Source organism: Anopheles coustani, chromosome 3 (assembly GCF_943734705.1).
Source record: "Anopheles coustani chromosome 3, idAnoCousDA_361_x.2, whole genome shotgun sequence".
Lineage (NCBI taxonomy): Eukaryota > Metazoa > Arthropoda > Insecta > Diptera > Culicidae > Anopheles > Anopheles coustani.
The window spans coordinates 61,415,460-61,437,951 of NC_071288.1; the positions used below are offsets into that span (position 1 = coordinate 61,415,460).

A 22,492-nucleotide genomic window follows, 5' to 3' on the forward strand; every position below is an offset into this window, starting at 1 on the left:
ACCATTTAGGTCGTGCCCCCGCAATTGGTATTTCTAGTTCAGGAAGGACATTTTAAGTAGGCTGTTTGCTCCCGTGCTGGAATGCTTTTATTTCACATGTAGCTCGATGTTTTTCGTGCTTCTACAATTAACATACTACTTTAAGGGCTGATATGGGAAGGGCTTTGTTTGTGTTCAAGGCGAATCGATGGATGTTTTTGCCCAACCCAGAGATTTGGCGTTTGATGTCTTGATTGACGTTTATAGACCTTAGTCAATCAATTTCGCATTCGGTGGTTTTGGTTTTCATTCACTGCCTCACTGCCGTTATTAAGGTATCGATTTATATTTCTTGTCATATCCTTAACAAACTTTTAAAACATTATATATACTTAGATGTGGTATCTATTTTAATATTTATCAAGATATATGCACAGGTAGTTCATATTTCTATTCCATTCTACTTCTGTCGTTCACGGATGTTCGTTAACCGCTATCGATAAAATCGACAAAAAAAATTGAGTGTCATGTGTGTATAGAATATAACTATTAAATAAGTATTAAATATCTCAATTCTCTGGTGTTTTCATATACAACATTTTCGAGCCCATTAAAACATTGTTCAACTGCATCTGTGCACTATTCAACCGCAACTAAACATTGGACATCCTCGATGTCAATGCACTTTTACATTGCCCCGAAATTCACGAAAACTCACAACGACTGTAAAACGACTTTCAACGTAGATCGAAATTTTATTTTTACGCATTATACAGTTTATCATAAAATATTAATGTGTCTGAATTATAAATTATGTTTATTTTTATTCTAATGGTCTTTACAAATGAAAGTATGATATTCTTATAATGTTACAAAAGCAACAATACGAAGTCAAACCTTTATTTTGTAAACGTATCAGTTTGGAGGTATGAAATGTTTCGTTGAACTATATTCATTTACGTTTGGGCAATTCACAGATAGCCAACAGCATTTTAGTTGGACGTCAAAAGTTTACTTACGGTTGTACTGTGATATAGATGCAGGTGGATAATGCTTACCTGGGCTCGAAAACGGTGTATTAGTTGGTTTTTAATCTCCACTACCACTAACCAAATCAAACATAACATCGCGCATTGTTATCAAAACAGATTTTAGTGTTCCGAGCACTACTTTGAAACGTTCTCTTTCAAGCTTGCTTTTGTTTTAAAATACATTTTCCTTTCTGTTTCATACTAGCAACTTAACTTGTTATGTATCACACTGTTTATTATCTGTTAAACGTCAACATGGTCGAAACTGATGAATCATTTTAATTTATTAAGGCCTTTTTCACGACAGATTACTCATACATTTTAATTAAATCTATTCCGGCGAGGTGCGAATAGCGGCGATGAACGGTGAAGGTTTCTGGGTCAAACCGGGCCCGGTCCAAAGTTACGCAAGGGTGTTACGCTTCCGGTGGGCAACGCCTAGCTCTTGTTTGCTTCTTTCAAATGTTTTTAGTTGTACGCCCATATAAAACATCCCCACCTCACTTACTTATTAAAATTTTCAAGTACACTGATCTGGTGTCCCATGTTGGCACATTTGCACGTTTTAACAAAACCCCTAATAACTAAGGAAAAAGAAGTTCCATCGAGCTTCCCATGTTATGCTGGCTTGCTTCGTCCACTTTTGATTACGGTAAATGCAGTGAAAAGATATTGTTTTCTGGCCAACTTTTGCCCGAAACGGCATTGCATAACGAAAAACACCTTGCTATCCGGCGGGAAGGTGTTGAAGGCGATGATGCTATACCGGGTAGCGCCATCCGACCGGCAACGGCGACTTTACTGGACTTTGCGGTGCACCGAAACAAAAATGCACCTCACGCTGGTAAGATGAACGTGACCGGCATATAAAAAACCATGCCTCGACGAAAACTGCCAGTTTTTTTTTTGTGTGGTTTGCCTAAGCGTTGGCATAGTCCTTGGCGCAGACTAACCTATTGTCATCGGTCTTTCTTATGCTGCACCGAATTTCGAGAGCGAGGATTTTGCAGAACGATCCGTAAATGAATCCGAATGCATTATAATAGGACAATAGTGCGGAAAACTTCCCAATCGTTGCGGTTGAGCCGTGTAGCGATACGCCCCATAACATTAGAAACTCAATTATCCTCAAACAAATAGAAACTATTTGCATCGGGTTTTGTTGATTTTTGTTTCTATAAATGCTAGGCTATGTTTGTGAATCCGCATAATGCCACTATCATCTAATATCTACTAAGTTTATCCGAATCGATGTGTCAGCAGCATTATTTATACATTTCATACTTTTACGATAGACCTATACTATACGAAAATCGGCCCACGTGCGTTGGGGCTCACCGCCGCGACGGCGTGGGTTCGAATCCCAACCGACTCCGGACCCTCCCCTGTACGAGAGGACTTTTACTATCTATAAGGTGTAAAGAAAAAAATAGTTGTGTATGAAGTTTCGATGAGCATCTATTTTGCGACAATGCATTATAAGAGTTCAGCATGTATTCTAAACAATCAATTTTTTTTATCACCACCAAGCATCAGTTTAAATATTGCCACACATTTCCAAAGAAAAAAATAAATATACGGAAATGGTTTTTGCGCAATCAAAAATACCCGGAAGCAATCAAATTAGACAGAATTCACCGAGTTTCGTCTGCCCTGGTGTTTGCCCAGGGCTCTTCGAATGATTCGTTCTCGTGACGACTTTTGACGATGATGCTAAATTAGTGACAAACTTTGCGTTTCCGCCTGGCAGATACGCCAAACATGTTCCCGGTGCCGGTCGCGCTGATGGAAAATGTAGCCCCGGCTCATGATGTTGACGATGATGCAGTCAGTTGGATAATTTGAATTTAATGCAATCATACTGCGCACATGCTCGGGTGCGGCTGCCTCTAGCTGGGGGGCGCCTGGTATCTCGCCAGCTAAGGAGTTGGGTTTATGGAACGTAGGACGGAAGACGAACGCCCGAATGCCACATTAGGCCCAGCAGCCCTGGAGTTGATGGGTCGATATTTTTACTGTCATGCACTGAGACACACTTGACTATGCTGCTGATGCTACTCCACACTCACACACAAGAACACACAAACACTCATTCAACAACATAGCCGTCTCCTTCGTTCCAGGACAATGTTTCTGATGCTGGCGGGACCCTTATGCGTCAAGACGAATCCACTGTGGTCGTAAATCAAGTGGAACGTGTGGCCGTGGGTAAAAACGAAGGGCCAGGGCTGGGGATTGATTTTTTAGCAGCACCACATACCAAGCAAACCAGCAGAAATGTCCCGATCGAGCATTACCTACCGTCGGTTTCTTTGAGATTTGCTTGGTTCGAAGGACATTTTACTCCTTCGTTGCGTTTCGTAAGAGCTCCGCTCCCTAAGATGCAGGTTTTTGGAACTGTAATTAGAGTTGCTTCATTTGTTCGTGATGGTCGTATCGATTTTCAATCTGCCTAAAATAAATTAAACTGTTACCTTCACATGTGGGCTAAAGCGTTGGGCTTTCATCAATAATTTATTCTTATTTCAAGCATTCAACTATTTCTTGACTTATTTCTTTTCTTCTTCATTGCAGGAACTGAAGGAAAGTTTCAACTATGGTTTATTCTCCCCGCCATCGAACGGCAAGGCAGGCAAATTTCTTGACGAAGAACGACGATTAGGAGATTATCCATTTAATGGACCAGTCGGTTATTTGGAGGTAAGTATCGCGTCCTGCTGCCATGAGTGTAAACATTGTATTTGTTGTATCATTTCGTAAAAATTTTATGTTTTTTGTTTTCTTATGTTATCACAAACTATTAGGAAAATGATCAATGATCTTAGTTTAATCATCATCTCGACTAGGTTTTGCGTCTTTAAGAAACAAGGACGATGAGGAGTGAATTCGAATTTAAACAAAATATTAAAAAAACTTAGTATCTTTCTACGTATGCAAACGAAAAGTTTAGATTTTTAGTGCTAAAACAAAAGAAAATGTTTGGTCATGCTGTGATTGTAACAATGATTTCGGTAAATTTTTATTTATAAAACGCGTTAACGAAACTCTTTGCTACCTTTTATGTAAATACTGTGAGTTTAAATGTTTTGCCAACCATATATTTCCGTAATTAATTTTGAGTGTGTGTAACTAGCCAAAAAGGATCAATGGTTTGTTACCATCGAGAATGCAAACGCATCTTTACTGTTTTACTTAAACTATTAAGATATGTATTGCGTTTCGCAAAAATACTATCATTAATTCAAATAATAACAATAAAACATCTCGCTAAGCGGTTATGTCGCGGTTATGTCGCGGTTTTATCGCGGTTTTATCGTAATTAATTTTACAAAATAATTTCAAAGTTAGATTGTACGCAATTCCGCATTCTCAATATTCCTTTTTTCGTGCACAATTCAACTTCAACAATTGTTTTAGTTTTCGGTTCCCCAATTTCATGGAATGCATCTTATTGTTGATTCGTCTAAGATCGATAAATAATAAATATTTCTCTTCATCTAAACACTGGCAAACAACCATAGCAACATACACAATCTTCAACCCTTCATGGTGTGCATTTTTGACTGATTAGCTTAAGCGACTGTTTCCGGGTGTTTCAACTCGTCGCAGCACACACGCGTACCGGAATATCAATCGTCTTGAAAGATTCTCTGTCTTGAGAGCCGCTGAACAATGGGCTTGTAGGCTGGTCATTGAAGGGCCGCGAGTTCGCCGTCTCCACCGCGACGGAGCCTCCTGCCTCGACGTGGGGCGTAGAGCCGAAACTGATCCACCCGACGCGCTCGGAGACGGTTCTTCGGTCCATCGGGTCTTCGGGTTCACGGTTCAGTGAGCTCGGAAGACGCGCGGGACAAGTCAATAACCGTAATTTACATATGCTCGCACGCATCTCGTCAAATGACGGCCCATTCGTGCCGGGACCACGCCACGGTCGACAAACTGTTTAGTTACGGAGCAGCGTGACTGCGAGCATGCGAAGCATGTAATTTATTGTTGTGCATGTTAGATCAACATAAATGTTCCTGCTATACCTTTCGCTGCACTTTTTCTTGCCTTGGCGCCCTTCGAATAGTCGAATTGCCTAGCAGCGTAGGTGGAAAGTATAATGGCAACATCCGAGAGTAATCTCTCGCCCGTCGGTAGAGCATCGACGTTTCGCCACATTATCTCATATCAGTGTGCGCGAATCGGCGATCTTCATTCATCCATCGTTAAGAAAGCGTAAACGAGTGCATGAGACATCTTTAGCTAACGATGCAACATTAGAGATCCAAAGCCATCATAAAACAACAGTTACTCTCAATTTCTTTGTTTATGTTTACGCTCAAATAAATATGTACGAAGCGGTTTTTTTTCAATGTTTCCACATATGCTGTGCATGTTCTACATGTGATGATGTGTACAATTCCCATTTTTAAATACTCATACGTGACGTATGTGGTTCCCTGTTTTTTTTTATATTTCACTGCAACCATTTTCTATCCCATTGGTAATCCTTGATGTGTGTTTAACGATCTGATGATGGTTCAGGGTTGAATCCTTTCATTCTTTTGTCACGTACGATACAATTCTAAAGAGTGTATTTTTCTTCCCGTGCAACAATAGAAGTGAAGAGTCTCTTCAGACAGCGTACGTTTTTTTTTATGAGCGAAATACATTGAAAAAGCATCGCTACTGTTTTTTTTTTTAAAGTAAACGAAACACGTTTGTATAAATTTTAACGTATCTTTTAGAAATTGTTGAGCTTGCATTTATGAAGCAGAGCGCATGATTTTGTGCGAAAAAAATAAACCCTTTTTATTAATGCAAAAAAAACTCCTTATTTGGCGTCTCACACAATTTAATGTTGGTAAATAACAATGGTCTCTTCAGCACATATTTAAAGTTCTCTATGAGCATATGGAACACTTAGATATAGAACAGGATGAATTAATGAAAGAAAAACTTTTTTTTTACAAACCTACAATGTTAGAACTGGGTAAATAAAAAGTCGGAGAGACAATAATCACTGATTCAATTTATGTACTTGAGAACGTGGATATTTGTGGACCATGGGAGCACTTCATTAAAAGAATAACTAAGTTTAAGAACAATATAACAATCAAATCACTTAAGTCAGAATGTATCGGTTAAGCCACTTAAGTTTGTGGCTATAACGTCATAATAGGTTACTTCTAAAAGTTTTCTGCTGTAATCTATGTATATTGCCAACAATTTTAGATGAGTCTTCAGTAATAATTTTCAAGGCCCTAAAACCTTATTTCATGCATAGATTTTTTGTTTAAATTAGTTACAAAACATTCTGAGGTAATTAATTAAAATTAGTAAAAGTAAATTAAACAACCCACACTACATGTTGCCAAAGGAACTTGATCAAGCAGCAAAAGTTCATATTTCCTTGATTTCCAAAGCTCTGATTTCATGCGGACCGTTTCTAGTGAAACACATAAATCATATCCATCTAGCTTTATTAATTAATTTAATTATTCTCACATCCACCGCTTCCATCACTCCACTTGCAGCTGAAATACAAACGGCGGGTGTACAAGATGCTCAACCTGGACGAGCGCCAGCTGAAGGCGCTGCACACCCGAGCCAACCTGCGCCGCTTCATCGAGTGCATCAACAGCGGGCAGGTGGAAAAGATCGCCAAGATGTGTGCCAAAGGATTGGACCCGAATTTCCACTGCCAGGAAACGGGCGAAACGCCGCTCACCATCGCGACCGGTGCGAAAAAGCCGAACAAACTGCTAATAGCGCTCGTTAACGGTGGCGCGCTGCTCGACTATCGGACGCGCGACGGCGCCACGGCCCTGCATCGAGCGGTTGAGCGTGACAGCCTGGAAGCGGTCAGGTAAGCATACGTGTTCCACGTCGACCGTGACAATATCTTCAGTTGTCTTAATTTCCCACTGTTTCCTTCTCGGGCACACGGACGGGGGCCGAGTGGCACCTACGCCGACCGGTTCGACTACGGGTCGCCATTCGAAGGTGTCAGCGACGGACAAAGAAGTGGCCAGTCACGTTCATTGACGATTCAATAAGACACACGATTCGGGACCGTCCTGTGCGAACGCGCAGGTGTCTCATGCAAAACTTTATCCGTCTTGGCAAACGGAATTCTTCGTCACTCCTCCGCAAACTTAGCTCAACAGCTTGCACGCCGCCGTGGCGAGTGCGTAGCATATTAAAAATCCACGCAAAGAACCTAAAAGCTGCTTCTTTAAATAATAATTTTATTTATTGTTAGCGCTGAATTAAAAGCTCCGCATCCACGCAAACGATCGGTGGGTATTCCTCGGTGGTCCAAAAATACAAACCACAGATTTAAGCGGGCTTCTAAAAACGGCCTTTAATTCGAACGGCACCCGTTATGGCATGCCGCATTTCGATGCCAAACCCATGGTCTAGCCTAGATTTTACTCCCCGAAGGATAAACCACTTAACGATAACGGAAATGTGGCCGGTGTTCTGTAGCACAATTCAATCCAATACCACCCAGAGGGCGGCGGCGTGTAATCGGGCAACCGGTAAAATATTTCTGTTTGAGTGAAAATATGTAGCTATATTGTTCGCATCCACAGGAAGCAAAAGGGAACGATTAATCTTATGCGCTTTTCCTGGATCGTAGATGATGGATTTTGTGCCCGTCAATCGAGGGCTTCCACTACGTAGAGTTTATTTTTTATTCTCGAAATTTAACTGCTTCTTACTTGGCGTAACGCCTACCCTGTTAGGGGTTTATTAGACTTATTCCATTTGTCCATCGATAGTCAGGCCTCTGTTACAAGGCAGGCTCAGGTCTCGACTGCGATTCGAACCCACACCGTCGAGGCACTCAGCGCTCGTGGTCCGATTTTCTAACCAGCGATACCGCTCGGTTATCGTGGATCCGACAAAAAATTTGTCGAAAATTAAATAACCACCAAATAGGGCGTTTGCTAGAATCGATAGAACATCAGGCGAAGGGGGCCAATCGATTTTTCGTTTTGCTCCTCGATATTGCATTATTTCCCATCCGGTCCTTAATGCACGAGCGGGCTCTTAGATGGTGCGATTGATTCGTTTACAAGTTCATCGCACTTTAGTTGCTACTTTTCGTCTGCTTCTTCGACCATCAAGTCGGTTTGGTATGCCTAGTTCTTAACCAACCCACCAGCATCAAATTGTTGTGCCATATTTTCTATCCATGTTCAAGAACGTTTGCTTCTCAGACGGTGGCAGAGATTTTGCTGATAATCAACCAACTCGAGCGGCAGTTCGACACGCACGAATAGCAGCAAAAACTGGCCCATACCATTTAGGGTACCAAATGATCCATGTTCGCTGTCCAGGTCGCGCTTGTCGTGTTGTTTAATCTACAAGATGTTTTTTAGTTTGATCTTCACTGCGTTGATTGAGGCCATTACACTCGAGATCTAAGCAACTTTAAGCGTTCTGGATTTAAACAGTCTTTGTCCAACCAGTTGCTTTCTATTGTGGTCAGTAGAACGGTCAAATCCCGTTGTTCGACTATTCATAGCGCTGATCATATCAACTAGCTAGATGCGTTTTCAGCGGCTTTCTTTGGCACTTTTTAAGGATCGTGTAGTTAATGCTTAACAAGTTAAGCCACTATTACGCCTGCATTTGCGCGCTATACATTTTTCCAAAGGATCGTTCATTCTGCATGATTGTCGCACTGAGATGTGGAATATTCCGGCTTGTGTGCGGCGGATGTACGGAAGATGTATGTGCATTAATAAGTTTTCTATGGGATAAATGATTCCGCTTCTTCTGGCGATTGGGTATATGCTTGCCCTTCCGTAGGATGCGAATCATTCAAGGAGGTTCAATTAAATCATTCTACCACCGGTACTCAACCACCATGAATCGATCAATGAACAGTTACAATATTGAATAAATCTTTCTCTACCCACACCTAATCCTAGTGATCTGTTCCACTCTCTCTTTACAATAGGTGACACTCTCTTTACAATTCTTTCTGTAGATATCCTTCGAATGACTTATGTTTAGTTGAATAATTACTGTTTTTTAAGACCGGTTCTGTGTACAATTTACAAATACACAAAACACATACTACTAGTATAACATAAATGAAAATTAAAACATTTAATACATCTTTCCCCTCTTTTTAGCACTCTTTTGGAGCTTGGAGCATCTCCCAACTACCGGGATACAAAAGGTTTGACGCCAGTGTATTTATCTGTCACGCGAAAAACAGACCCCAAAATCAGCGAAGTTCTCCTGCATGATCATGCCACGCTCGGCATCCAGGATAGCCAAGGATGGCAGGAAGTACACCAGGTACGGCTAGTGTTGCATCGAGTGGAAGAGCAAAACCCGCTCATAAATCAACATTACGAATCCAACGGTCCACGGGACGATGGACGTTGTTTGCGTTTTGCATTGTAGTTTATCCTCGTAGTATCTTTCTTCTGTTGTTTGTGCTGGTGATTGGGTATTGGGCGATGTAATATGGATGAATCATCGAGGTCATGAAACCGCAGGTGATGCGACTCATCTTGAACGAGGATGATTGCAGTAGCACAAATGGGGGATTAAACAGAATAAACTAAAGTAGCTTTTTCATTACCCTCACCAGCGTCGAATAATATCGTGAAGAAGTGTAGTAGATACAATATGTTGGATCAAAAATAATATCGTGAAGAAGTGTAGTAGATACAATATGTTGGTTAGTCAAATTATACGAGGAAATATTATAGTAATTTACATTGAAACCTTTCAATATTTTTGGTGTAACTTCCCCCTTTCTAAGAAAAAAGAGTGCCTAGGCTCACTTGATTTTCAAACTAGTTTCTTAACAACAATGTGTCGCATCAAAATTTTTCGCAAATGAGACGTTTTTATTCTTCGTGTTTCTAATGATACTCTTTTTTCTTTTCTTCTCTCCTTTTCGCTCTACTTCACATTCTACTCATATCTACGAACATGCTCCACTATACTTAAAACATACTTCACCTTTTACACTAATACTTCGATTCGTTTCGGAATAAACTGTGGACTCTGCATAACTAAATAATCCACGAAAAATTCCATCCTTGGTTCTACTTAAACTATCATTACTGGGATTACTATCACTATCCACACAACGAACACACGACACCCCTCCTCGTTCATTTGACCCTGGACAACTATCCCTTGATCCTGGATGGTTCTCGACATTCCCTTCCCTCAACCACTGACCCGACTGAACCTTATGACAACAACGCGTGTGCGTGCGTGCGTTTGCGGTGAGTGTAGGCTTGTCGGAACGGGTTAGTACATCATTTAGAACATTTACTGTTCTACGGTGCGGATATGGATGGTCAGAACGCTTCCGGCAACACGCCGCTGCATGTTTGCGCTGTTAACAATCAGGAGGCTTGCGCTAGAATGCTACTCTTTCGTGGTGCCAACCGAGGCGCACTAAACTATGCCAACCAGACACCGTACCAGGTATACTATCATATACAAATTTTTGTTTCTGTGTTTGTTTTCGATTATTTCTTATTGATCGTATTCATTTCTCGTAGATAAAGTACAAAAAAGCACAAATTATGCAAAAAAAAAAAATTTATCACTTACCGTAGAAACTATATGCAATCGTAGAAAATCCTTAAACATTTTTAACAGTTTAGTGTACATATTGAATGTTTGTTTTTGTTTTTAGTTTTGTTTCTTTGCGATGTATTTTGTGTCCCTCTAGAGGATTTTTTTAATTTAATACATAATTTTATAATTACGAGTTTTATGTTCTATAACTACTCTATTTTATTAATGATTTTTTCTTTTGTTTCCTGCTCGAATTTCGCTACTTGTACGCAGGTTGCTGTGATTGCCGGCAATCTAGAACTGGCTGAGATGATACAAAATTACAAGAGCGAGGATATTGGTAAGTAGAACAAATAATTCAACCGAAAAGAAGTAGTAAGAATAAAGAAATGCAACGCATTGGCTGTGGGCATTAAAACCCAAACAAAAAGCTCTGACTTTTAAAAAGGCACACGTTAGAGTTCCTCGGCTCGCAAAAGGCATTGTACAACGTATAACAGTGGTATCTGCCTACTTCATAAAACAACATTTTAAACAAATGCACACCTCACACCGTTTTATTCATGTTCTGCGCGCGGCCACTATCAATTCTTTACATTACACTAGTCTCGTGTTGTTATGTTTGATTTCTCTTACTACTCTTCTTTTCACTTTGTATGAGTACTAGTTTCATGTTCTGCTCGTCGTTCTTCGCCCTCATCAACATCATAGTCTATCATCATGATTGTTCCTGTTTTTATTCATATTCGCTCCATCTTTTCGGGTCAGTTATGTAATGACTTACAATGCCACCTACTTACGTTAACTTTAGGAAGGAATGTTAATGAATGACTTACCTATTTATCATATTTAAAATTCATTTGTAAATGGTTAGAATATTATAATTCTCAGCATCGACCAACCCATCGACCATTTATTGACATTCCAGCAATACTCTGATTTGTAGAAATACTTTTTATATAGTTTTTCTAGCCATCATTGCGCATACTTGTATTCTCTTTTCGTTTGCAAACGATGCATTGTTTCGCTAGTCATACTCATCAAACTATAGCAACATTCGAGAAGTAGTGCGCACCCTTTCATCTTCTATGAATGCATCTTTTCTATGTGTTCGCTGTTTGTCGTTCTCTCATGTTTATGTTATAGAGTGTTAATTTTTTTTGTTGAGAATATGATTTCCACAAACTATGAAGCAATATGCAAATTGTGTGGCATTTAAACAAGCTATGCAACGAAGCACTTACAAGGTAAATACAGCGTAACATTTTGTTCAGTACCCATACATTTCATTGTTCGTAATGATACTGTTAAATTTATTTTAAATTTGTTTATTCTTCTCCATCCCTTATTGAGATCTTTAATATATCTTGCTCTTTTATCTACAGTGTCTTACTTGCTAGAGACTTTTTTTGGTTCACGCTCTTTTTATTTATCTTTATAATGTACGGATCTATCAAGTGATCTTCTATGTTACAGCAGCAGTAAAACACAATATGTTGTGTTTTGAACACAATAGATAAGATTTATTTCTCATGTGTCTTGTTGGCAAGATTTGGGAAACATATGTGTTTAGTTGTCTCGAATCATGCGTCTTCGGAATATTAAAAAAAAATATACATATTTGGCTTCGGGGTAATTTAATCTTTGTTAATTGAATTCTCTAATTCTCTGTTGAGTACAATATGTTCTAGCATATTTTAATATTTTTTAATATCCCGCTTATTTGAACCATTTTAAGTGACAGCTACATAGCATATACTTGCCACGAGCTGACCTGGATATCAATGTCTATTTTTTAGTCCCCAGCCGCTCTCCTACCACAGTACCATGATGTGTTGATGGTTTCGTATGCACATCCTCAACCGATGACGCATCAAGATGAGTAATTATTCCACAAAATTTAGGGTGCTCCACCCTGTTTTGATGGTGATGGTGGTGAAATAATGCCAACAGTGCTGCTCAAGATGGGCGTAATCAAGATGTGTGTCGTTACTCGTGAAACCGATCCGTGTATGGAATGATCACATTACAAATTATTCAACTCCATGACCTAGTGGGTATAGCAATGTTCAGCGAGAAGATGAAGACCAAAAATAAAACCGCCCAATGTCACCTCATTCTAACATCCACTGATGGTTAATACATTAACATCAACACCTTTGCACTCTGCTGGGATTGGTATTGCTGTGTTGCGCTCTGAGGGGAAACTGAATACACAACGCTCGTGGTATGCACATACACTGCCGGGTGAGCCTGAGCTTCCTCCCACCTGAGCTACGTGACCTTCGACGCCGGACTGGCACCTACTTAGAATTTTCGTCAACAGTCTGTCGCGACCGCAGTTCGCAGCCGCCATCTTGCGTGGGATTTATTCCGAAATATCCCAGGTTCCGATGCAAATGAGCCACAGTGGTACATCGCACTGCTCGATCAAGGATAGGTAAAGCAGCAGATCCGTTTTCGCTCAGATTAGTGTGGTTAAGTTAAAACCAACGCGTAGTTCAAGCTCGCGGGTTTGTTGACTGAAGTTGCGCCATGGTCTGTTCTTCGTTATCACCCACAGTAGATCAGATTAAGCACTCTATGCATACAGTATGATTATGTTGGACGTTACAAGTGGCAGCTTGTGTGTAAGCTGCACTTGAATACGGTGCTTGCTTGGTGGTACAAAGAGGGATGGGAAAGCCATTATCAAAGCTAACGCCACATATCTTCCACTTGTAAAGGTGTTGAACCCCTTTAATTCTCAACTTAAGCTTTTGTAAATTTGTGTAGCAATGTTCAATATTTCGAAAATGCTTAGCGTTTGTAAAAATTACCAAAGAACATTTTTCGATCATGCGACGCGATGGAGTGTTGCGAAGGGGATACTGTTTCGAAGCGACTAGCAAAAACATATGTCAGACAAATCGCTGTTACATAACACTTAATAACATGTTCTCTCATAGCACGTGCCGAAATCGAATCAATTTCCTTCTGCGAAAAATGCTGGCTTCTGTATCATTATTCACCAAGCCCGTTGTCTCACGTTAGCAAAACGGAGAAAAGTAAGCTGCAGTCAAATGGAATCGGTTTTTGCAGCCGAAAAAACACATCCCACGAACAGCCGGGAGTTGCCTATGGTATCTTTATGAGTTCCCCTGCTGCGCGATACTGATTGAAATCAAAGCATTTTAGTGTCCCTATGCAAGTCGGCAAGCTTACCTCCTGGTAGTGCAAAAGTCTATCGGTGCCACATGCGCCGTCTTTCGTTCAACCATTCGCAATCGGTCCGACCGCAGCAGCGCCATATAATCGATTTAATTACCGACTTTGGGTAGTTCCCAGCGATTGTCATCGAAATTGTGTGGTCGTTAGCGTTTGGTTAGCCGGCGTAAATTAACAAGCATCCATCCGAACTTCGAATGAAAGCAAAGAAGTACTGAAATTGCCACGCCGTGAACTATTTATCGTCATTTCAAATTAGTTCCACGGTGTGTACTTTCTAATGGAGGCTTCTATGGGTTTAACTGTATACGGTGTTGTATTAAACAATGCCTAACGTATTATTTTAATAACAAAAAAACATCAATTACGACATAACATGTACTGTTATCTGCAACTTATATTTTACTACAAACTACTTTACTACATTTCCGCATCAATTCACGCTTACCTATTGAAAGCTTGCTGGACTTGAATTGTCAGTTCGTCAGTTTACTAGAACAAGAAATTTTTTCATAAGTTTTTTACTTACCATTGAAGCAATAGCTCTCTATCTGAACATTTCTTACTTATTTTCTTTACTTAAAATACACCATTTCTGAAATTTAATTCTCCATATTGTAAAGAGTGAATCATTTGAAGCTTTGTAAGTTAACGAGTTCGATTTGAATATTTGTCGTCATGTGTGCTTTTGCAAAACATGCTACTACCGTTTTTATTCTAAACTACTTAGTTTTATGTTTTTAGTATAAATTGAGCTACTTGAATATATAATGGTACGTGTTTGACTCGAAAGAATCAAAAATTGCCCTATCTTACAACCAAAAACACAATCTCGGGTACATATAATTCTAAATTTTTAGGAGTCCTGAATACAAACTCTCAGGAATATGTTGTACAGTATCTAAGTGTCCTTGAAGCATTATGGTAATGACAAGCCAACGGATGCTATTCTTTTCGAGATAGTCCTCAAAATAGCTTACTCTGGAACTGGTTTGAAAAGCTACTATCGAAATGGAAAAAAAACGGAAAAACGTTGATGTTAACTGAAACTTATTGTAAAAAAAAAATCTGCGTATGTTTAAATGTAACTACACTGTCATGTGTACGTGAATCACATTGAATCTTACTTTTGAGCTGCACATCATAAAGCACTGGATTTGTTTCCCGTTACACATGTCCTTACCTGGTGAGTGTCACTTTGGCGCTCTATGTTATTTTTCACCCAAAGCAAAGCTTTCATCTTGTGAACCATCCTACAATGCTTCGTTTGCACTTGCGTGCTAATTGCTTCGCCAACCATAACTTGTATCCTAGAGCAAAACTTTGCAAAACTCCTGCCAAAACAATCATGATGATGGTCTAGTGAGACCCGTGAGGCTGCGAAAGAAGCTTCACTAGTGCAATGCATTTGTTGGTTTTCCAACCAAGAAGGAACAAAACCCAAATCACCCACTTAACCTCTTCTCGCACAGTCCCGTTCCGTGGACCGCCACGGTATAACCCACGGCGTCGATCCGGGCTGGGCTGGGGATCGACGCTATCGCGCATTTACGGTGGCCCACCGTCCCCCTGCCCGTCCGAGCATCCGTTCAGCTCCGCCAGCTCCAGTCTGTCGGAGGGTTCCAGCCACCGTAGCCATGAGGATGACATCAGCATCGTAACAGGTAACGTAGCCCAGTAGAACGTTAGCGTCCTTTCTTCCAGTCCTTTGAAAGATTGAAACAGAAGAGAAAAAGACTCACTTCCAGACTGGTTCGGTTGTTTGCCAAAGCAGGTGGCAGGTGAGAGAACGGTTTAGAAAATAAAAGATCCGGTCGCTTTCGGGTGACCGCAAGCCGATCGACGAACTCTAGTGGAACTGTAACCGAATAATTACGTCTGTGTATGTTCTCTATTTTGCGCGTTTTTGTACGTTCGTTCGTTCGTTCGTTACTTTTTCGGCATTTATACTTTATCATTACTGTTTGTCCATGTTGCATGAACTGTTTTTTGCTACTATAACTATATTAGATGGATCTGTTTTTCTAGCAACACTTCTAGGACGTTTTTCGTTCGGCTCCTCAAACATACTGTGCTGGCTACTTCGAACGTGTTAATTCGTTCGCCGCTGCTTATCAGTACAACACTACTCTTAAAACCTTGCTCTTTTTTACTAAACAAAAAAACATACATATAGATATTTTGTTCCTTTGCCTGCAAACCAAATGTTTCGTTCTGGCAAATTGTCGCCTACCCACACACAAATAACAAATACCATGCATAGGAATGATAAACACACATTTTTGCATCCATCTGAAACCCATGGTCGCAAACGTTTGGAAACATAAACATCAAATAAAAACATACTGTCCAAACAGCGCCGATGGGGCCGCGTCCCTGTATTCTCGAAGTTTGCCGGCGGATGAACCGTTGGCTCGTTTCCTGTGGCGATGGGATCGGTTCTGAATTCGGCAGTCGTATTCAATCGCTCGTTGAATGGTAGGATTTTGGGTGGAACTAATATTGCGTCTCCGCATTGTCCGCACCGCACAGATAAGAGCCTGGGAGACACGAGCGACATCATCAGCGACTCGTCCGGTGTTGGCACGAACTCCGACAGTGCGGCCTGCTCGATCGGCCATCCGAGCACGACCGTCGTCTGCATGGAGGGCTACGACGCTGGCCTGTCCGGGCACATCCACATACAGCCAGGCGACGTCATTGAGGTGGTCGGATCGACCGATTGCGGCCTGCTGGAGGGTTTCGTGCGGGGCACGAACAAGACCGGCTTCTTCCCCGCCAGCTGCGTGCAGGAGGTGCAATTCCGGCAGAAGAGCATTATCAACGTGTCCACTTCTACGCCGCACCATCACTATCTGATCAACACGAGCAGCAATGAAATCGTCAGCCACGATCTGCAGCAACAGCTGCAACAGCAAAAATCTGCTCTCGATAAACAACAACAGCATCACCAACAACAACAACATCAACAACAGCAGCAGCAGCAGCAGCAGCAGCAGCAGCAGCAGCAACAACAGCAGCAGCAGCAATACAACAGCCAAACAGCTCCACGAGTGAAAAAAGCGTAAGTTAGAGATTAGTTTTGGGGTTTCACTCAGAAATAATTGCAGTAAACAACAGAAAGTTTGTTTTAACTAATGGGTACGCATATTTTTCTGCAGAATCATCGGTGAGCCACGCACAGTGGTATTACATCGGGCCAAACGGGGCTTCGGATTCATTCTTCGTGGCGCCAAAGCATCTTCCCCGTTGATGCAGCTCAAGCCATCCCCTCGGTGCCCAGCTTTGCAGTACTTGGATGACGTCGATCCGGGAGGTGTGGCCGACATGGCTGGCTTGAAACCGGGCGACTTTCTACTGGCCGTAAGTTCTAAAAATGTATATTTTACATGAAAAAGAATGTGTTTATCATATTTTATTCTTTTTCCTGCCAGATTAATAACGAAGATGTAGCTTGTGCCTCACACGAGCACGTGGTGGATCTGATCCGGAACTCGGGCACACTGGTATCGATGACCGTGGTGACGCTTTCCCAGAACCTCATCAACTCGATGATGCTGGAATCGTCGGAAATTGCTAGCCAACACTCGTCCGGCTCAGGCATGAGCACCCCGATATCGTCCCGCCAATGTTCGACGCTGCCTCGGCGTATGAATGGCGGTGCACCGAGCAGCTGCAAGCAACCGGCTCCGATGCCTCCCCGCCGCGATCCAAAGACGACGCTCAGTGTCGGCCGTGCGCGGGCCAAGTCGATGGTGGCCGGGCTGGAGGGTGGCGGCGAAAAGGGCGATGACGATGAGCTGCTAAACGCGACCAAATCCACCTCGGCCGAATCGATTCACCAGGCGCAACTGCAGGCGCAACTCCAAGCAATCCAGCAGCAGCAGTTGCAGCACCAACAGCAGCTGTCCCACTCAGCCATGGGAACGCCGACGCAAGCGGGCCCCGGAACGCCCGTGCAGCCACGTACTGCCAGCATCAAGTCGCGACCAACGTCTAGTCGAATCACGGCCGCCGAGTTGGAAGAACTGTTCCAGCGCCAGCAGGGAGCTGACGCAAACCGCTGCTCCATGCTCATGACCAGCTCTCGGTTCCAGTCGACCGGATTCGACAGCGGCACCGGCACACCACCTACGTCGCCACAGAAGGGACCGATCGTGTACGCCAGCGTGGCCGAGATGAAGCGCAAGAAGTCCTCCAAGATGGGGGTCGGCACGCTCAAGGGTCGCCCAATTCCAATACCGCAGGTCGGTGCCGACCTCAAGCGCACGTTCCACAGCACACCGGACCTTGCAACGATGCCATCGGAAGCGAATCTCGGTGGCACGGTTTCGCTGCTGCATGGAACCGGTTCCACTGCCGGATCGCAGCTCGCGATCAACGCCAACGGCTGGTACAACACCGTCGGTCACAAGGGACACCGATCTCAGGACGACATGCACAGTCTCCACATGTCGCTGCAAAGACTGAACCTACCGCCACCGAATCATCCACCGCCGCCACCTCCGGTCGGGCAGGTCGTCAAGGTGGACGTTTCGCGGGGCTCCGAGTACGAATGTCTCACGGCGCTGCGGAAGCACATCGCTCAGAAAGCCAAGGTCCAATCGCAGGTCCTGGAGGCAGAAGTAATGTCCAGCTTCAAGCCGGCCTCGAACGCGAAACTTTATGCTTCGCCGCAGGATATTCGCAACGTTGGCTACCGCACGCTCAGTGTAAACTCGGCCAGTCCCGTGCCGTCCCTCACCGGGGCTTCCGCATCCGTGGCATCTGGAAACAATCTTACCCCACCTGCCTCAACCGGTGCACCGGAGGGTGCCAATGTTAACAACACCAGTGTTGAGGTACTGCAATAACCTTCGAATTTCGTTTCTGTTTTTTTTTTCTTTTTTGCTAATCTTCCTTCCTTGGTTTCCTTGTAGATCCGCAAATCGGCATCCCTTCGCTCGAATGCCAGCTCGAAGGTCAGCGTAAATTCCGGCAGCATCACTGGGAGCGCTGGAAACAACGTAACCACCGTGACGATTGGTGGCGGAAACGTGGTAGCGAGCAGCATATCTTCGAACCAATACGCGCTTCCTGGCCGACCCGGTGCAGGAGGCGTGCAACCACAGCAGCAACAAGTTGCGCAACCGCAGGCCCTGTACAAAGCACCACCGAACAGTGCACCGCCACTCCCCGAGCCAGACTACAGTCTCAGCGAGTCAGATCCGGATGAGGACAACTCCGTGCGTCTGGTGCGAACACTGAAGAAAACCAATGGGGATCTGAAGGCGTCGCAAAATCCTGGAATGGCTGCCGAAACCAGTGGCAACAGTAATACAAGGTGGGTTTAATTTAACTGATTGGTTTAGCTGCTTGAAGATGCCATATCATAGAGTTCATACTGACAGTTTTATTTTGTTTTATTAGAATTAGCTTTATTGATGAAAATATATAGATGTGACACTTCTTCTTCTTCTTCTTGTCGTAACAACCTCTTGGCCATGGCTGCCCGTTAAGGGCTTACGAGACTTGTTTCCTGCTGTACGTGGATAGTCATTCCTCTCGTACAGGGGAGGGTCCGGTCTCGGTTGGGATACGAACCCACGCCGTCGAGGTGATGAGCCCCGGCGCTTATGGGCCTTAATGAGCAGCCATGACCAAGAGGTCGTTACGCCAAGAAGAAGTATGTGATTCATTGATTCATTCTCAAAGTAACTAGTTCTTAAATAAAGATGCTAGATGCTTAAAGATGCTTAATGATAAAACCGGGTAACAATGGTACTTGCGCAGCCCAATTACCCAAAAAAAGGCTCAAAATCGATGACAAAAAAGTATTCGTACACCCGACTTTCTTGACGAAAAACACCGGTTTGGTGAGGTTCTAGTAGTTAAAGTATGAACCTAGCCATAATTTCGAGTTATTAAGGATCTAAAAGTATGGTGGTAACAATTTTATATTATCACAAGCTGACCGAACGAACTTCGCCTCGTCCCACATTACCAATACGTTAATATTGGAATAACAAAGTATTGAAACTCAAGGGAAGCCCCATATATTCGGTGCATGAAGATGTCGACACATAACAACAGATCCATCTTTAAGTCGCGGCATATCCGACAAATCCAAAGAATGTTTTTAAAATTCCAGTTTTTCCATTTTATTGTTCAAAATTTCCTTTTCAAAAGCGATGTGAAATATGTTCGAAGATGTCATTTTCATACGTACCTCACAAACAACGGGACTTTTTATGGCTTCATCGATATAATCTTTCTATTAAGTATAGCCACTTTAGTCCTCTCCTTCAATGCCAAAAAACGGTATATCCCATCAGGCGACGTACTTGCAAACTTGTTTGATAGATTTCCCTGAACTTAAATACTCAAAATGCATATGTGTTTAGCAACAAAGCTCTTCTGCCACTTAACAAAATACATTCAACGCCAATCAGAACCAAATATACCTGATCTAGGCGATAGCTTGTTGATTAACCGAGATGAAATTATTCGATGATCCGTGAATTCGGACTCATGATTTGTCACAATTTTAATCGGTATGGGTAAGAAGGAAAAAATCCCAGAACTTCTTTAAGATTGGCCAAGCGGTTTATTAGTTTAAATTATACATCGTATATTTGATTTGATTGTATGGAAAATGCACTTTACACAAAACTTTCCATTTTCCGGCTTTTCCTTAGACAATATTAAAGTTGTCTTTTCTTTAAAACTTCCATGAATAAAAACGAACAAATAATTTGATTACATCGTCAAGGTTGGCTCAGCCGATTTTGAGTTATAGCGTTAAAAACAAACACTCATTTTTATAAGTTTCAATTTTTTTATGGAAAAAAGCATTTATCGAGTTTTCTGGGTTTCTGGCTTTTCCTAAGAATTTTTCTAACTTGGATTGATTTTATTGAGCCAAAAGAAACAAATCATTGGAAGACTTTGTTGGGATAAGTCCTACCGTTGTCGTTAGAAAAGGTAATTTTTTTTATATGGAAAAAAGCCTTTTTTACCGAATTTTCCCATTTTCCGGCTTTTTCTTGGGAATTTTCAAATTCTTTTTTTTCCTAAACCTTCCTTGGGTAAAAAGGAACAAATCATAGGAAGACGTCATCAAGATTGGTCCAGCCGATTTTGAGTTCTAGCATCACGAACAAACAAACATTCATTTTTATAGATACAGAGATTTAACGTGAAATGGCCGGTGAAACTAGGCAAACAGCTGCAACCGATAGACAACTATCTTTTTTATGTGATGTAAAGGGAACCTAACTTGGCAAGTTGATGAACCCTGTGGCAAATATCATGTCAAGTCTCAGGAGCTTATGATTTGTCGAATTAACCAGGGTATAACTAGACTAAACCCTGCAAACAGACATCTTTCGTGGTTATTCAATCGCTATGAGGGGGTGATTGCTCGAAAAGCTATGAAGTCCTCCATACTTAGAGTTCTCAAACATGACGAACGAAGTGTCTAGATCACCAATCATATGATTTGGACTACAACTCTTAAGAAGTTTTTTTGGAAATAACAATAACATTGCATAATTGTACGTTGCAAACTTTTCGTTTCTTAGGAACGAATAAGGAAGACTGGGGATTTGCAAATCGCTGTATTTTGATGCCATTGGCGTGTCGGCACAGTGTTTGATACACTATATACAGATTTTATACAGACAAAATTAAGCAATTTTGGCCAAAAAAACGAACAACAATAGAGACTAAACGTCGAACTCAATCATCAATACTAGCAACGTTGTTACAACTATAAAACACAGTAGTTGACAGTATGTGTTATGGCAATCGGAGGCCATTAATCGAACTGGAAAGATTGAACTAATTATAAATCATCTGTGGGACATGGTCTACTTCGCCCATTTTATTCCTTGGACCCTAGGTCCCTAGGTAAAAGTTTAGATGTTCTACAATGTTCTCTCTGAGTAAAATAACGATCCTAAGAATAGGCCATGTATTGTCCAAGAGTGACCACTTTATGAGATCGTACAAGTGTTGACGATACTCGAAAAGTGTCCGGAATCGAACTCTATACAACATTTGTCGAAAGATGCCTAGTTTTACCATCAACGGGACATTATCTTGATCTTAGTAGACATCTTTAGACTATTATGGAATCGGGACAAATTTCCAGTATCTTTCGAAAAAAAAAAACTGGTAGAAATGATGCCTTGGCACTTACAGGCTATTATTGAGGCAAGTGGCATTGATTGCAACATATTGGCACATCATGTACGGATGGCACATCATCAATACTCATCATGTACGGATACTTATTTGTCATCGGTTTTGAGCCTTTTTTTTGGGTTTCTTTAGAACAAAGTGATCTACAAGTATTTTTTTCGAAATGTTGAGTACTCATTGGATAGAATAGAAGTTTATCTACGATATGTCGTTTAAACGGTTGTCCTAGGTCACGTAGTCGCTGAGATAACTAGGCTTAAAGTTGAAATTGGTGACTGTATGGGTACTTTATTGTCAGACTGTACGTATTTTCTACATATCACGTCAAAGAAACGGATCGATCGGATTAATTCGACCGAAGTCCGTGCTGAGGATAGTTGTCATATTTTTAATCTGATGTAACTTTATTCTTTTGTTCTCATTTATATATACATGTTATATTTAATATCAAATCATTATAAACTATCTTATGAACTCACAAGGCAAGCAAACTAATGTGCTTTTCACAATGCTGAGCAGTGGTAGCTCTACGAAGC

General features: G+C 41.8%; 1 protein-coding gene across 1 annotated transcript in view; it reads left to right on the forward strand.

The window, feature by feature from the left end:
• Positions 1-22,492, forward strand: part of LOC131270795 (uncharacterized) — a 65,413-nt gene that overhangs the window by 39,367 nt on the left and 3,554 nt on the right. The window contains exons 3-12 of the mRNA XM_058272478.1: positions 3,585-3,710; positions 6,533-6,864; positions 9,149-9,317; positions 10,275-10,469; positions 10,839-10,905; positions 15,245-15,436; positions 16,305-16,836; positions 16,934-17,135; positions 17,207-18,613; positions 18,692-19,095. Coding sequence (XP_058128461.1) covers positions 3,585-3,710; positions 6,533-6,864; positions 9,149-9,317; positions 10,275-10,469; positions 10,839-10,905; positions 15,245-15,436; positions 16,305-16,836; positions 16,934-17,135; positions 17,207-18,613; positions 18,692-19,095 — 3,626 coding nt within the window. The remainder of the gene's footprint in view (positions 1-3,584; positions 3,711-6,532; positions 6,865-9,148; positions 9,318-10,274; positions 10,470-10,838; positions 10,906-15,244; positions 15,437-16,304; positions 16,837-16,933; positions 17,136-17,206; positions 18,614-18,691; positions 19,096-22,492) is intronic.